The sequence below is a fragment of the Panthera uncia genome, chromosome D1 (genome assembly GCF_023721935.1).
Source record: "Panthera uncia isolate 11264 chromosome D1, Puncia_PCG_1.0, whole genome shotgun sequence".
Lineage (NCBI taxonomy): Eukaryota > Metazoa > Chordata > Mammalia > Carnivora > Felidae > Panthera > Panthera uncia.
This window is the reverse complement of record NC_064808.1, coordinates 46,710,812-46,726,403: the sequence shown is the minus strand read 5'-3', so window position 1 is coordinate 46,726,403 and position 15,592 is coordinate 46,710,812. Positions and strand designations below refer to the sequence as shown.

The window sequence follows — 15,592 nt, the reverse complement described above, 5'->3', positions numbered from 1 at the left end:
TGATCTCTTAGTTTGTGAGTTCAAGCTCCGTGCCGGGCTCTGTGCTGACAGCTCAGAGCCTGGAGCTTGCTTCAGATTCTGTGTCTGCCCCTCCCATGCTCATGCTTTCTCTCTCTCAATAATAAATAAATGTTAAAAAAAAAAAGGCAGTATACTATGTACATACCAGCTTGAATTGTAGTATTTATCTATCCTGCCTATTTCATTTTCCTAATTTTAGTTCTTATATAACCTTTAAAAATATGAGCTAACCACTAAATTTTTAAGCTAGGCATACTTAACTAAAATTCATTTCCTATGTTCACACTATTAGTTGGTAACATAATTTATAATATACTTTTTAATATAAGAAACATGAGAATGATAATTTATTGAAGTTTTACTTTTTGGCATCTTTTATTTCAGTAATTCTTACTGCATATCTTCTTTAAAACACCTTTTACCCTCCAGTTAATATACAGTGAATAAATCACAGTTAATAAATTAATCATCATAAACTGAAGAATATGGTCACTGGCACTGAAATATGTTCATCTTTTATCCCCAAGACATAATTAACTCAAATCAACTGTTAGAGAGTACTCAAGAATTCTCTGGTGTATCTTATAAAATGACTAAGAACATCTAGGACTGACTTAAAATATCAACATTATGAGAAATACTATTACGGTAAACCTTATCTCTGAAGAAAATGAAATAATGAGTACAAACTTCTGTATGAAGTGGGGAAACTACAGATAAGCTTCTTGTTTGTTTCCTTTCTAATAGGTTAACCAACTCAAAATTACGTTCTCATAAACTCAAGAAAATTATTTTGTGAACCACCAAAGTCAATGGTTCCTTTCAAAGTCCTTTCCCACTATGTGAAAATGGACGAAAAAGATTAGAAATGATAAAATATCATTTTTAAATGAAAAATTATATTAATATTATTTGGTGAGTTATATGATCATAGAAATTAAGCTTACAATTTCATAGGTTAAATAAAATGTACTTCCCTGGAATCCCTAATTTAGAAGTTTATATGCTGAGCACAAAGACTCAAGATTTCAGCTTTATTTTCTCAAAGAACACATGTTGAAACCTTAATGATCATGTAACATGGCATACTGAAACATTCCATAAAGATATAGGACATATGGTTATATTCAACATAGTGGTCTAAAAAGTATGCCTTATTCAGATGACTAAGAATAGTATCCTGTGGATCATAATTTGGGTAGAAACTTTGTATCTACTATGAGAAAAATTAAAATGTATCTTTAAAATCAGATGTGCCTGGAGCGCTTGGGTGGCTTAGTCAGTTAAGCATCTGACTTCGGCTCAGGTCATGATCTCACAGTTCATCGGTTCAAGCCCTGCATCAGGCTCTGTGCTGACAGCTCATAGCCTGAAGCCTGCTTCAGATTCTGTGTCTCCCTCTCTTTCTGCCTCTCCCCCACTTGCACTCTGTCTCTCAAAAATAAATAAACATTAAAAAAAATTTAATATAAAAAATAAAATAAAATCAGATGTAGTTATTAATATGATAGAATAATAAAAACACTATAGTACTAGAAGGTATCTACTTTATTTTACAAACAAGCAATCTCATGCCCAGAGACATGAAATTACTTGCCAGGATCATACAGCTCATTAAAGGTATAATGAGAATTAATAAGTCAAGTCTTCTAATTCTTGGGCTAGTTTTCTCTTTCCAATGTCTTGTACTCATATACAACTTTTAAAAGAAATAGGTGCTAGTTTAAAGAAACTGTTTAGAACAGATGACATACAAAAAGTTAAACTGTAAATCTGGAAAGACGTTCACACTATTTTCCATTAAGTATATTTGCATGTAATAATCCTTATGTTAAACTGAAATAGCAATAACAGTTCTTGCTGCAGCCTTTCCTAGTGTAAAACTGTCAAAATTTAAGAAAAGGGATTTAATGTTGAAGGACTTTAGGAGCCTGTTCTCAAAAGCTTCTCCTGTTGTTTTAATGTCTCATACTATTTTAAGCATATAATACCAATCAATCATACCTAATTAAGTGAAATGTTTTCCCTACAGAATGTATCTGTGATGGATGTCAAGGAGACTGTTAAGATTCAGCATTCTGTCCATTAAGCAGTTCTCATTTTAAAAGGGGGAGAGGATGGAGATAGGACCCTTTCACAAAAGGCATAATCTCCACCATTCCTACTATATCAAGAATCCTATGTGGATAATTGCATATGTTGCAAATTATCAAACAAACATTAGAAACTCAGGATGTATGTCCCTCAATTTTGATCATTGTCTGAATTGTTACTTATGCTACTTTTCACTAGACTCTCTTTGTTGAATGAGGTCTGAGGATTAGTCTCTAGAATACTATCAAATATAATGTTGACTGTATTACTAGCAAACCCACTTCTCACTTTTCTCTATTTGTAATTTCTAATTCAGTGAGATAGATAATCACGGACAAAACCCTCCTTGGCGGAATCAAGATTATTCCAAAGAGATATTCATCACAGTGTTATTCATGATATTGACAAAAGGGGAACTAAATGCCTATTAGGAGATGGATCAAGTATACTACATCCATATGGTCAATTAATGTGTAGACATTAATTAGATCTACATAGAGTTTTAGTTTTAAAAAACCCTTAATATTGAAACAAAATATATCAAACTATAATTTTTTTTCTGTTGTCTTACTTTTCTCCCAATATGTTCTAAATTTTCTACAATAAGCACAATTTAGTAGCTTGATAACCAGGAAAGGGAAAAGAGAAAAAAAGAAAAAAATGACTAGTCTATTCTTCAGATAAATCTATTGAACGTTTTATGTGATTTCCCCCACTGCTCCAAGTTTTGCCAACAAGAGATCAGTTTAGAAATCCATTTTTATTACTTCATTTTTCCAAATAAATTACTCAATCATTTGGAATTGTATTTTACTACGAGCATTTCAATTTATTTTTTTCTCACAAAGTTCAATAACTATTTAAATAACACTTGTTAAAATGTACAAACTCCATTCATTTGTAATGAATGTTTCCATAGTCATATATTGATAATAAATAATAAGACCAGTTCTGGTCTTATTCTTGACAATTCTTCTTGAACCAATAACACACTGATATAATTTTTGCAGCCTTGTAATAGATGCTTTAGTATTTGATATTGGTATTTGGTCTTTGGAGACAGACAGATTCAAGCTTTTTGACTTAGTACTTTAATGTCCCTGGGTAAGTCTTTTAGCCTCATCCATAAAATTGGAACGTTAAAACTTACCAAGTGCTGTTCTTGTAAGAATAAAATAAACTACATGTGAATTAAATAAAATGGAATAAAAGTGCTATAAAACTTTTAGCATAGTTCCTGGAACATGATAAGCCCTTCAATGTATCATAAACACTATAATCTTTTTTCCTATCCATTTTCATATCCAAGCTTTTTGCCTGGACTGCTCCATTTCCTTTACTCTAAGCTTTCCTTAGCTCTTGTTTTCTGAAAGGCCACTGAATCCTTGAAACTCGGTAAGACTTATTTCCACTGCCCTGTCTTTAATTATTAAGTCTATCATTGAATCAGTGCTTAACATAGGTACTTTGGAGTATCTTTATATTTAAATTTTGGTTTTGCCTCACACTAGATTGTTAAGCCAATTGAGATGAAGAAACAAATCCTATTCCTTCTATGTACTCCTTCTTTATTCCTCATCTTACTTCTCCAGTGCACCCTCAATCATTCCCCCTCCCTTTCTTTGATGACAATTTATTTGCTGACATACCAAATGTCTTTACTGTAAACTGCATCATTATTATTGGTTCATAAACACATTTTTCAACACACTAAAATACTTTAAAATGATACAACTAAATAAAAAATTTAGACAGGTCTATCATTTTTTAGAGAAGTAATATAAAGCAACCTTACATCTGTTGTATTTTACTAATCCCTGAAAAAAATCTACAATTATATTTAGTCAAATAATTTTGGGAACCCATTTTCAAAAGTTTAATGAAAAGGTTTTGCTTGTGATTACTGATAGTATTACTGTATCTTGGAAAGATAAGAGCCAACATTTTTAAAGTTGCACAATTATACTTTGGATGATGTGTCCCTAAGTTCCTCCTCTTCAGGTTTCCAAATAATGTGTCATAGTATATTTGGTCTGAAGTAATTCAGACCAAATGAGAATTAAAAAGATCTATTTTTGAACTGATGATATGATCCAGTAACAGAAGAAAAACACATTTTTAAAAAAGAACATAGTTAACTTCACACCAAAAATGGGAAAAACATTGATGACCTAAAAGGAACATCATCTGAGTTTTAATATTATTTTTAAAAATCCTACCTCATTGTCCATGCCGTTTTTTTAGACCAATTCCAAAAAACATTAACTTTCTTTGGTGAGCACAGAAAAGCTGTCATACAATTCTGGCTAATACCTAACTACCTAAGTATAATTCTATAGGAGCCAGAACTCTTACAACTTATTTTCATTTTCAGAATCTTGGGAAAACTCGTAAGAAGCAGAATCTAACCTTCTGTAAGTTGATTATAAAACTAAATAAATAATATTTCGTTCACTTAAAATGGAAAATGAAAAAATATCTGAACTTAAAAAGAAAAAAAACTTTTTAAACACTGATTCCAAATACATAAGAACCTACATCTTGATTTCTAATGTTATTCTCTACTCAAATTAGCCAGGGATCCTTGGGAAAATGGCTGATTTCAAGGCCAAGGGCAGGGAAGAATATGATGAGCCTGGATCAGCTTGTTACGATAAAAAGTTAAAAAAAAATGCCTTAAAAAATGCTGGGGCCTTATCAAAAGAATACAGGAACCAACCTGAAGGGTACAAATCTATGACAATTTGTGCAATAAGACAATGAAAACCATTAATTAAATAGTATTGAAGGAAAAAGAAAGTGGAGTAAGTGAGTCTCTAGCTCAGATAGACAAGACAGAAAAGCTCTTGCTTAGTGCAAAATGTCAACCACCAACTGGTAAAGGTAGAGGGTGTGTGGGGTGAGAAATAATCATTTTGCAGCCATCAAAATAAAAATTGGAACAGGCAAGAATTATCACTAATGCTAAATCTAGGGGTGGGCATGATTAATGAGTAATAGAATATTTGCATAGTCTCAAAGTATCTTCCCACAGATGGCATTTTAGTTGCAAGACAAAAGACAACAACTAGACAATGGAAATATCTGACAATCACCTGACCAAGTTACCAAAATTAACATGGACACCAATAGAAACCAATATAAGGAACACACAGTATTTCAATTGTTGGCAGTAATCCAACTGCTGATGTAAAACCTGAATCTAAAGATGAGAGACATCAGAAAAAACACACAATAATGGACAGCCTATTAAAAGAGGCCATGGGACCTGCATTATTCAAAAATGTCAATGTCATAAGGCAAAGAAAGGGTGACCAACTATTCCAGATAAAAAGAAACAAAGAGAAATGATAATTAAAAGCTGTATGTGATTGTGAACTGCATCCTATACTGGAGGGCAAAAAAGGCAGATCCGTAAAGAACATAAGCAAATATTATATTTACTTAGCTGCTCTGATGTTGGGTATATAAATATTTACAATTGTTATATCCTCTTGATGAGTTGACTACTTTATCATTATATAATGACCTTCTTTGTCTATTATGAGAGTTTTTAGATTAAAGTCTATTTTGTCTGACAAGTATAGCTACTGTAGCTTTCCTTTGGTTTCCATTTGCAGGAGATATTTTCTTCTACCCCTTCACTTTCAGTCTGTGTCTATCCTTAAAGCTAAAGTCTCTGGTGGGTAGCATTTAGTTGGGTCTTATTTTTTAAATCCTTTTAGCCACTCTAAGTCTCTGGATTGGAGAATTTAATCTGTCTACATTTAAAGTAATTAGTGATCAGTTTATATTTACTAATGCCATTTTGTTCCTTGTTTTATGGATATTTTGTAATCTGTTTCCTCCTTCCTCTCTTACTCTCTTCCTTTGTGATTTGATGTTTTCTGTAGTGGTATGCTTAGATTCCTTTATCTTCATTTTTAGTGTATCTACTATAGGTTTTTGCTTGTGGTTACCATGAGGTTTACATAAAACAATTTATAACAGTCTATTTTAAGTTGATAACAGTTTACATTAGAATATATTCTATGCTCTACATTTTACATCTCCCTCACCTAATCTAGGTTTTTGATGTCATAATTTATATCTTTTTGATCGTGTGTATCCATTAACAAATTTTTGTAGTTACAGTTATTTTTACTACTTTTGTCTTTTGGTCCCTTCATACTAAGCTTTATAAGTGATTAACCCACCATCTTTTACAACATTAGATATTTTTTACAAGTAAGATTTATACTTTAATATGTTTTCCTGTTACTAATTAGTACCCTTTCATTTAGGCTTAAAGAACTCTTTTTAACATTTCTTATAAAGCCAGTCTAGTGGTGATGAACTCCTTTAGCTTTTGCTTGTATGGAAAACTGTTTATTTCTCTTTCAATTCTGAAGGACATTTTTGTCAGGTGGAATATGTTAGATTGACTGTATCTTGACACTCCCTAGTATCCCACAAAGTTTCTGCTGAGAAATCTGCTCATAAGTATGGGGGTTCCCTTTTATGAACAAGTTGCTTTTCTCTTGTCCTCACCTCTTGACACTTCAATTATAATGTATCTTGGTGCTAGTCTCTTTGAGTTCATCTTTATTAGAACTCTATGGGCTTTAAGGATCTGTGTGTCTGTTTCCTTCCCCATGTTAGGAAAGGTTTTAGCCATTACTTCTTCAAATAAGTTTTCTTCCTCTTTCTCTCTCTCTTCTCCTTCTGGAATACCTAAATCACGAACATCGGCCTACTTAATGTGTCATTTAAATCCTTAAAGCTATGTTTACTCTTTTTCATTCTTTTTTCATTTTTGCTTTTTTGATTGGGTGATTTCCACTGCCCTATCCTCAAGTTCACTGATCCCTTTTTCTCCTTCATCTAGTCTGCTGTTAAATCCTATTATGGTACATTTCAATGCAGTTATTATATGCTTCAGCTCTGACTTTTATTGGTTCTTTCTTAAGTTTTGTTTAAAATTCTACCCTTGTTCATTCATTCTTCTCCTGAGCTAAGTGAGCATCTTTTATGATCATTATTTTGAACTCTTGATCAGATAAATCTCTTATCTCCATTTCTCCTTTTTCTGAGTTTTATCTTGTTCTTTAGTTTGGAACATATTCTTCTGTCTCTCCACTTTCTTGACTCTCTTTGTTAGTTTCTAGGTATTCAATTAAACAGCCACCTCTCCTAGTCTTGAAGAAGTGGCCTCTTGTAGGAGGATGAATCTTATCATTTAATCTTGCCGTAGTTCTTGGCTGTCTCTCAAATCTTTGTAATTGTCCACAAACAGCCTACCTTATTCTTAGTGCTTCCTGTAGTTGAGGGTGTGCCAAGACCTTTCATTGTCCCAAAGAGAAGGACCTCAGCAACTAGATTCAGACTGACTGAAGGCCAGACTCTCAGGAAGCAACCTTAATGTATGCAAATATACCACTTTCACTGAAAGACTTGGAGATGGGTGTTTCTCTCTGCTCCTTCTCACTGACTCCTGGGTGGAGATGGCCAGTTAAGAACTTTCTTTCTTTGCTACAGTCCTGTAGGAGTTGACAGCTTTAAGCTCTGCTGACCACCAGAGCCAGGAGATTAAAAGGGTGCATTCCTTGGGCAGCAACTGCAAATCTGAAGTGCCAGATATGTGCATAAGTTCTTTCCAGAGAGAAACTGGTAAAGTAAAGTGGGCCAGAGAGACAACACAGAGATGGTACCTGCTAGCTTCCTTGGTCTCCAGTACAGCCCCCAGAAATATGCTAAATTAGAGACCTGACCCTAAGGCAGCTTTTAAAGTATGCAAACAGGACTCTTTCAAGGAAAGACCGAGAGGTGGGCATTTCTCCCTGTTCTTTCCATGCTGAGTCATAGGGGCACAGACACAGTGAATTCTTATGAACCTGTTAAGAACTCTTTCTTTGTTTGCTATAGTTGATGGGTCTCAGGGACATAAGACCCATTATTTTTCAAAGTTAGGTGTTTTGGGTGTCCATCCCTCAGTGCAAGTCTTTAAAGTTGAGGCTAGATATTGGGTCCAAATCCTTTATGACTCAGGAAAATGCTAGTAGTTGTAAATTCCTTCCCAATTTCATGTTGCTATGCCAGGGGTAGGGTTTATGGTGAGAGTTTGTCTCAGATTTTCCTACTTATTTCAGTGTGGGTATTTTCTTGTTTGTAAAATGTGAGTTGCTAAACTCATTTCTAGATTTCTTTCAGAGGGAATCACTCCATGTAGCTGTAGATTTGGTGTGTCTGCGGGAGGAACGGATTTCAGGAGCTTGCTATGTCACCATAGACAGTGCAGGACCCCCCTACACTGTCTTAATGTATTACTTTTCTGTCAGTTATTTTGGGGCAAGAAGGGTTCGTAATGAAGGAGCAAGGAGGAAGACTTAAATAATCAGTTTCATTGGACAATTCTAGGGAGTTGTAAAGAGGTACTGTCAAGAATACGGAAATAAAAGAAAATACTGCTACTGCATTCTCAGAACCAACTTAAATTCCGAAGATAAACATAAAAATGAAAGGTCACCTAAAAGACATAGGTAGGCTCTTGGCTGGAGAATACTTTTAAACTGAAATGATCAAAAATGGGAATTTGATTAGTTATCTGTCGGCAACATCCACTCAAACACTATCCAAAACAGAAATGGCTATTGTCATCAACTTCTAAGATTTCTGTCCCCATTGACAACATAGAAACAATGGGCTAATTTCAAATAGAAACAATGGGTTATGTTAGTCTAGCAAGCATTAAATATTTGACATGGGGTGCCCAGGTGGCTCAGTCGATAAGCGTCCTACTTCAGCTCAGGATATGATCTCACGGTTTGTGAGTTCGAGCCCCGCATCGGGCTCTGTGCTGACAGCTCAGAGTCTGGAGCCTGCTTCAGATTCTGTGTCTCCCTCTTTTTCTGCTCCTTCCCTGCTCACACTCTGTCTCTCTCTCAAAAATAAATAAACATTAAAAAAAAATTTTTTTAAATATTTAGCATAAAGTATTCCTTAGTTTGATTCCACGCCAAAATGCTTCAGATTTTGATATGGCTTCCCACAATGATCTGACAACAAAGAAAGAATGTATTGATAATATGTGGTGCATATTTTGTTCTATGTAATCTTTTAATTTATCACTGTAACTTAATAAACTTGCAAGCTGGTTTTAATACATCAGTCTAATGAATGTGGATAATGTGACTCTGTGTCAGGAAAGGTGATTTATCTCCTCTTGTACTGCAAAATCAGATTTCTGCATCTAGAAAAGTCAGATATTAGTGTTTAATTAAAGTAACCCAAACGACAAATGCTCTTTTGTGAGGCCATTTTAGAAAAGCCAGTCCTTTTCCATGGCAGTGATACTCATTCACCTGCAAGTAGCAGAAAGTACTGCAGATAATGCTGACTGGCTCAGTCAATATCCTCTGAACCCTTTTATAGTTTCCTTCTTGTACTATAGAGCTTTGAAATCAAAATAAACAAACACATAACAACAACAAAGAGTTTTTCTGATTCCTTTGCAGGGGGGTGGGATCTGTATGCAACTTGACGTCCACAAGGAAACAACACATATGAGAATTAAAGCAGAAGTCACCGGTGTAAGATCGTGAAACAAGCTGTACATGACATTAGATTTTTAGGGTAACATATAAAGGTTATATTGTCTAGTACCCAACATTGTAAGTGACAAGTGGTCAACGGGAGAAAAAGTATCTACTAAAATAGACTCAAACCAGGCAATTCCTAGTATCCAAAGTTGGTTCCCTGTTTATTCCTCACCCATGAAATTACATAACCTCTGCAATTCATTGTCATAAATCCTTTTATGCATAGAGAAAGTAGGTCCAGTTGTCTGAAACTAAGAACCCCAACAAATACTCTTTGAGAAACCTAGTATTTCTTGTTTCAATGGTCTAGCCTATGAATTTCAGTCATGTTGATACTCCCGCCATTAACAATAATGAGTTGACACTTGGGTGTTTAAAAAATAATATCAAGCATTGTGATAGGTGATCTATGAACATTATGATTAAATGCTTTACATTCTGTGAAAGATTGCTCAGGAAAAGGAGAGAAAAAAATCACACCTTCTACATGAGGGGATATAAATCTTCTTAATATACCAATTCATGAATATGCTATTATTAGAAATATTCAGATTCTGATCAATATTTTAAAAGAAAACAATTAAGGGGAGCCTGGGTGGCTCAGTCAGTTAAGCATCTGACGTCAGCTCAGGTCATGATCTCACAGTTCGTGAGTTCAAGCCCTGCATAGGGCTCTGTGCTGACAGCTTAGAGCCTAGAGCCTGCTTCAGATCCTGTGTCTCCCTCTCTTTGCCCCTCCCATGCTCACACTCTGTGTCTCTGTCTTTCAAAAATAAACATTTAAAAAAATGATTAAAAAAATAAAAGAAAACAAAGTATACTTTCTTTCTCTCTTCTCCAACAGTTTAGTACCTCAGTCTTTTTAAAGTAGCCCAAAGAACTTAAACTTACAGTTTAACAAAAACAAATATGGCATTAAAAAAAAGATTCTTAAATGTTGTTCCTTTGTAGTTTGCCTAGAAGAGTGGTTGTACCTGTAGATTGATTTCTGCCTCATAGAAGGTTAGGCATGAGCAGTAATGTCGATCTGAGTCAATATCTGTCAGGACCACCACAAAAAATGTTGGCTGCTTCCTCTCTCTGGACAGCTGCCACCCACCAGGTTGACAAAACTAAAGGGAATAGAAAAAAATTGTCACATTTTAAAAGCATAATGAAAATTTATTATTTATAAATCTTTCTGAAATGTTACATATCACCCCATTGTAAAAAAATTTCCAGCTAATGTGATATGTTATCTCAGCCACTATATTTTTAAAAGTAGATTTATAACGTAGAACACTTTATCTAATGTACATATACATTTTATGAGGACAGCCTAGATTTTCCACAGATGCCCCTCATTCTGAGACATAGATTAGCATATGTAGGAACAAATCACATAAATGAAAAACTTTCCCACTTCAGAACAAATCATGAAATGAGTTGAAGATAAAGACCTAAGTATCTATTGCTGGTAGGAAACAGAATTATTTCAAAATTCCTTCATCAATCTAAGAGTCTTCAATTCAATTCAATGAAAAAGATATCTTATTCATCAAGATAAGCCACATTATAGGCTATATAATATATTTACATGTATTTAAAAGAATAGAAATCATACAATGTATGCTCTTAGACCACAACAGAACTGAACTCGTAACAGAAAGATAGCTGAAAAATTCCCCCAAAATTTGAAGATTAAACAACACACTTCTAAATAACACACGGGTCAAAGACAAAATCTCAAAAGAAATTAAAAAATATTTTTAAATCAATGAAAATGAAAATACATCTTATCAACATTTTTCGAGATTCAGCAAAAGCAGTGCTTAGAGGAAAATTTATAGCATTGTATGTATATATTACAAAAGAAGAAAGATCTAAAATCAATAATCTAAGCTTCTATCTTAGGAAACTATAAAAAGAAGAGCAAATTAAATTCAAAGTAAGCAGGTGAAAAGAAATAATAGATTAGAGTAGAAATCAATTAAATTGAAAACAAAATTCAATAGAGAAAATCAAGAAAACATAGCTGGTTTTTTGAAAAAAAAATCATTAAAATCAACAACCCTCTAGCCAGCTAACTAAGAAAAAAAAAGTTACAAATTACTAACATCGGAAATTAAAGAGGCAACAGTACTACAGATCCCATGGACATTAAAAGATAATAAAGAAAGGTCTGGGGGAAGATGGTGGTGTAGGACAACGCTGGTCTCACCGTGTCCTGCTGATCACTTAGATTCCACTCATATCTGCCTAAATAACCTAGAAAACCACCAGAAGACTAGCAGAATGGATTCTCTGGAGCCAAGAGTAGACAAGAAGCCCATGGAAGAGGGCAGGAAGGGCAGAGAGGCCGTGCGTGCTACACGGACTGGCGGGAGGGAGCTGGGGCAGTGAAGGGGCAGCCCACCCGGCAAGGCAGAGCCCCCGAGTCTGGTTTGCAAAAGTGGAGCAGCCTGTGGAGTGTGTTCTGACAGCCAGAGGGACTTAACATCTGGAATGTTATAAGTCAACAGCTCTGCTCGGAGAGTGGGAGGGCTAGAAGACAATGGGAGGGAGAGGGGTTGAGACCCGGAGGACGGAGCTCAGCTTGGCAGGGAACAAAGGCACTGGCCAGCGTCATCTCCCTCACCCATCCCGCAGCCAAAATCCCAAAGGGAACCACTTCCCCTCATGGAACATGCTTGCACGGCAAACACCCAATGCTGTGCTTCTGTGGATCCATCCCTCTGACCTCCCACCCGGTGCCACAGGGCCCCTCCTGAAGCAGGCCACCAAAGGCAAAGCGACCTGAGTCTGCCCCTCCCACCCCTGTGCACCTTGCTGATCCACCCCGGCTAATACGCAGGTTCCCATCAAAGCAGCACCACAAGCCTGGCAGTGTGCAAGCAGCCCGGACAGGGGCCACACCACTCCACAGTGAGTCCTGCCCCTGGGAGAGGTGAAGAGAAGGTACACACCAGTATGACTGTGGCCCCAGTGGTGGGCTGGGGGCAGACATCAGGTCTGACTGTGGCTCCGCCCACCAACACATGTTACTCTATACAGCACAGGGGAAGAGCCATGCAGTTCCACGCCACTCCAGGGACTATCCAAAATGACGAAACGGAAGAATTCTCCTCGAAAGAAACTCTAGGAAGTAGCAACAGCTAACCAACTAATCAAAAATGATTTAAGCAATATAACAGAAAATGAATTTAAAATAACAGTCATAAAATTAATAGCTGGGCTTGAAAAAAGTATAGAGGACAGCAGAGAATCTATTACTACAGAGATCAAGGGACTAAGAAACAGCCAGGAGGAGCTAAAAAATGCTATAAATGAGCTACAAAATAAAATGGAGGCGACCACTGCTAGGATTGAAGATGCAGAGGAGAGAATAGGTGAATTAGAAGATAAAATTATGGAAAAAGAAGAAGCTGAGAAAAAGAGAGATAAAAAAATCCAGGAGTATGAGGGGAGAATTAGAAAACTAAGTGATGTGATGAAATGCAATAATATATGCATAATTGGAATTCCAGGGGAGGAAGAAAGAGGGAAAGGGGTTGAAGGTGTACGAAAAGAAATCATAGCTGAGAACTTCCCTGATCTGGGGAAGGAAAAAGGCATTGAAATCCAAGAGGCACAGAGAACTCCCCTCAGACGTAACTTGAATCGATCTTCTGCACGACACATCATAGCAAAACTGGCAAAATAAAAGGGTAAAGAGAAAATTCTGAAAGCAGCTAGGGATAAACATGCTCTAACATATAAAGGGAGACTGATAACCCTCGTGACGGATCTCTCTACTGAAACTTGGCAGGCCAGAAAGGAATGACAGGAGATCTTCAATGTGATGAACAGAAAAAAAATATGCAGCCGAGAATCCTTTATCCAGCAAGTCTGTCATTTAGAATAGAAGGAGAGATAAAGGTCATCCCAAACAAACAAAAACTGAAGGAATTCGTCACCACTAAACCAGCCCTAAAAGAGATCCTAAGGGGGATCCTGTGAGACAAAGTACCAGAGACATCGCTACAAGCATGAAACCTACAGACATCACAATGACTCTAAACCCATATCTTTCTATAATAACACTGAATGTAAATGAACTAAATGCGCCAACCAAAAGACATAGGGTATCAGAATGGATAAAAAAACAAGACCCATCTATATGCTGTCTACAAGAGACTCATTTTAGACCTGAGGACACCTTTAGATTGAAAGTGAGGGGATGGAGAACTATCTATCATGCTACTGGAAGTCAAAAGAGAGCTGGAGTAGCCATACTTATATCAGACAAACTAGACTTTAAATTAAAGGCTGTAACAAGAGATGAAGAAGGGCATTATATAATAATCACAGGGTCTTTCCATCAGGAAGAGCTAACAATTATAAAAATGTCTATGCACCAAATACAGGAGCCCCCAAATATATAAAACAATTACTCACAAACATAAGCAACCTTATTGATAAGAATGTGGTAAAGCAGGGGACTTTAATACTCCACTTACAACAATGGATAGATCATCTAGACACACGGTCAATAAAGAAACAAGGGCCCTGAATGATACATTGGATCAGATGGACTTGACAGATATATTTAGAACTCTGTATCCCAAAGCAACAGAATATACTTTCTTCTCGAGTGCACATGGAACATTCTTCAAGACAGATCACATACTGGGTCACAAAACAGCCCTTCATAAGTATACAAGAATTGAGATCACACCATGCATACTCAGACCACAATGCTATGAAGCTTGAAATCAACCACAGGAAAAAGTCTGGAAAACCTCCAAAAGCAAGGAGGTTAAAGAACACCCTACTAAAGAATGAATGGGTCAACCAGGCAATTAGAGAAGAAATTTAAAAATATATGGAAACAAATGAAAATGAAAATACAACAATCCAAACGCTTTGGGATGCAGCAAAGGCAGTCCTGAGAGGAAAATACATTGCAATCCAGGCCTATCTCAAGAAACAAGAAAAATCCCAAATACAAAATCTAACAGCACACCTAAAGGAAACAGAAGCAGAACAGCAAAGACAGCCCAAACCCAGCAGAAGATGAGAAATAATAAAGATCAGAGCAGAAATAAACAATATAGAATCTAAAAAAAGTGTAGAGCAGATCACTGAAACCAAGAGTTGGTTTTTTGAAAAAAATAAACAAAATTGATAAACCTCTAGCCAGGCTTCTCAAAAAGAAAAGGGAGATGACCCAAACAGATAAAATCATGAATGAAAATGGAATTATTACAACCAATCCCTCAGAAATACAAGCAATTATCAGGGAATACTATGAAACATTATATGCCAACAAACTGGACAACCTGGAAGAAATGGACAAATTCCTAAACACCCACACACTTCCAAAACTCAAACAGGAAGAAACAGAAAACTTAAACAGACCCATAACCAGCGAAGAAATTGAATCAGTTATCAAAAATCTCCCAACAAATAAGAGTCCAGGGCCAGATGGCTTGCAGGGGAATTCTACCAGACATTTAAAGCAGAAATAATACCTATCCTTCTCAAGCTGTTCCAAAAAATAGAAAGGGAAGGAAAACTTCCAGACTCATTCTATGAAGCCAGCATTACTTTGATTCCTAAACCAGACAGAGACCCAGTATAAAAAGAGAACTACAGGCCAATACCCCTGATGAAGATGGATGCAGAAATTCTCAATAAGATACTAGCAAATCGAATTCAACAGCATATAAAAAGAATTATTCACCATGTTCAAGTGGGATTCATTCCTGGGATGCAGGGCTGGTTCAACATTTGCAAATCAATCAATGTGATACATCACATTAATAAAAGAAAAGATAAGAATCATATGATCCTGTCAATCGATGCAGAAAAAAGCATTTGACAAAATTCAGCATCCTTTCTTTTTTTTTTTTTTTTTTTTTTTTTTTTTTTTTTTTTTG

The 15,592-nt window shown here is 35.8% G+C and overlaps 1 protein-coding gene across 3 annotated transcripts in view; it reads right to left on the bottom strand.

The window, feature by feature from the left end:
- Positions 1–15,592, bottom strand: part of SBF2 (SET binding factor 2) — a 478,944-nt gene that overhangs the window by 257,293 nt on the left and 206,059 nt on the right. For all 3 annotated transcript variants that reach the window (XM_049650241.1, XM_049650223.1, XM_049650233.1), the window contains exon 3: positions 10,667–10,804. In XM_049650241.1, coding sequence (XP_049506198.1) covers positions 10,667–10,804 — 138 coding nt within the window. The remainder of the gene's footprint in view (positions 1–10,666; positions 10,805–15,592) is intronic.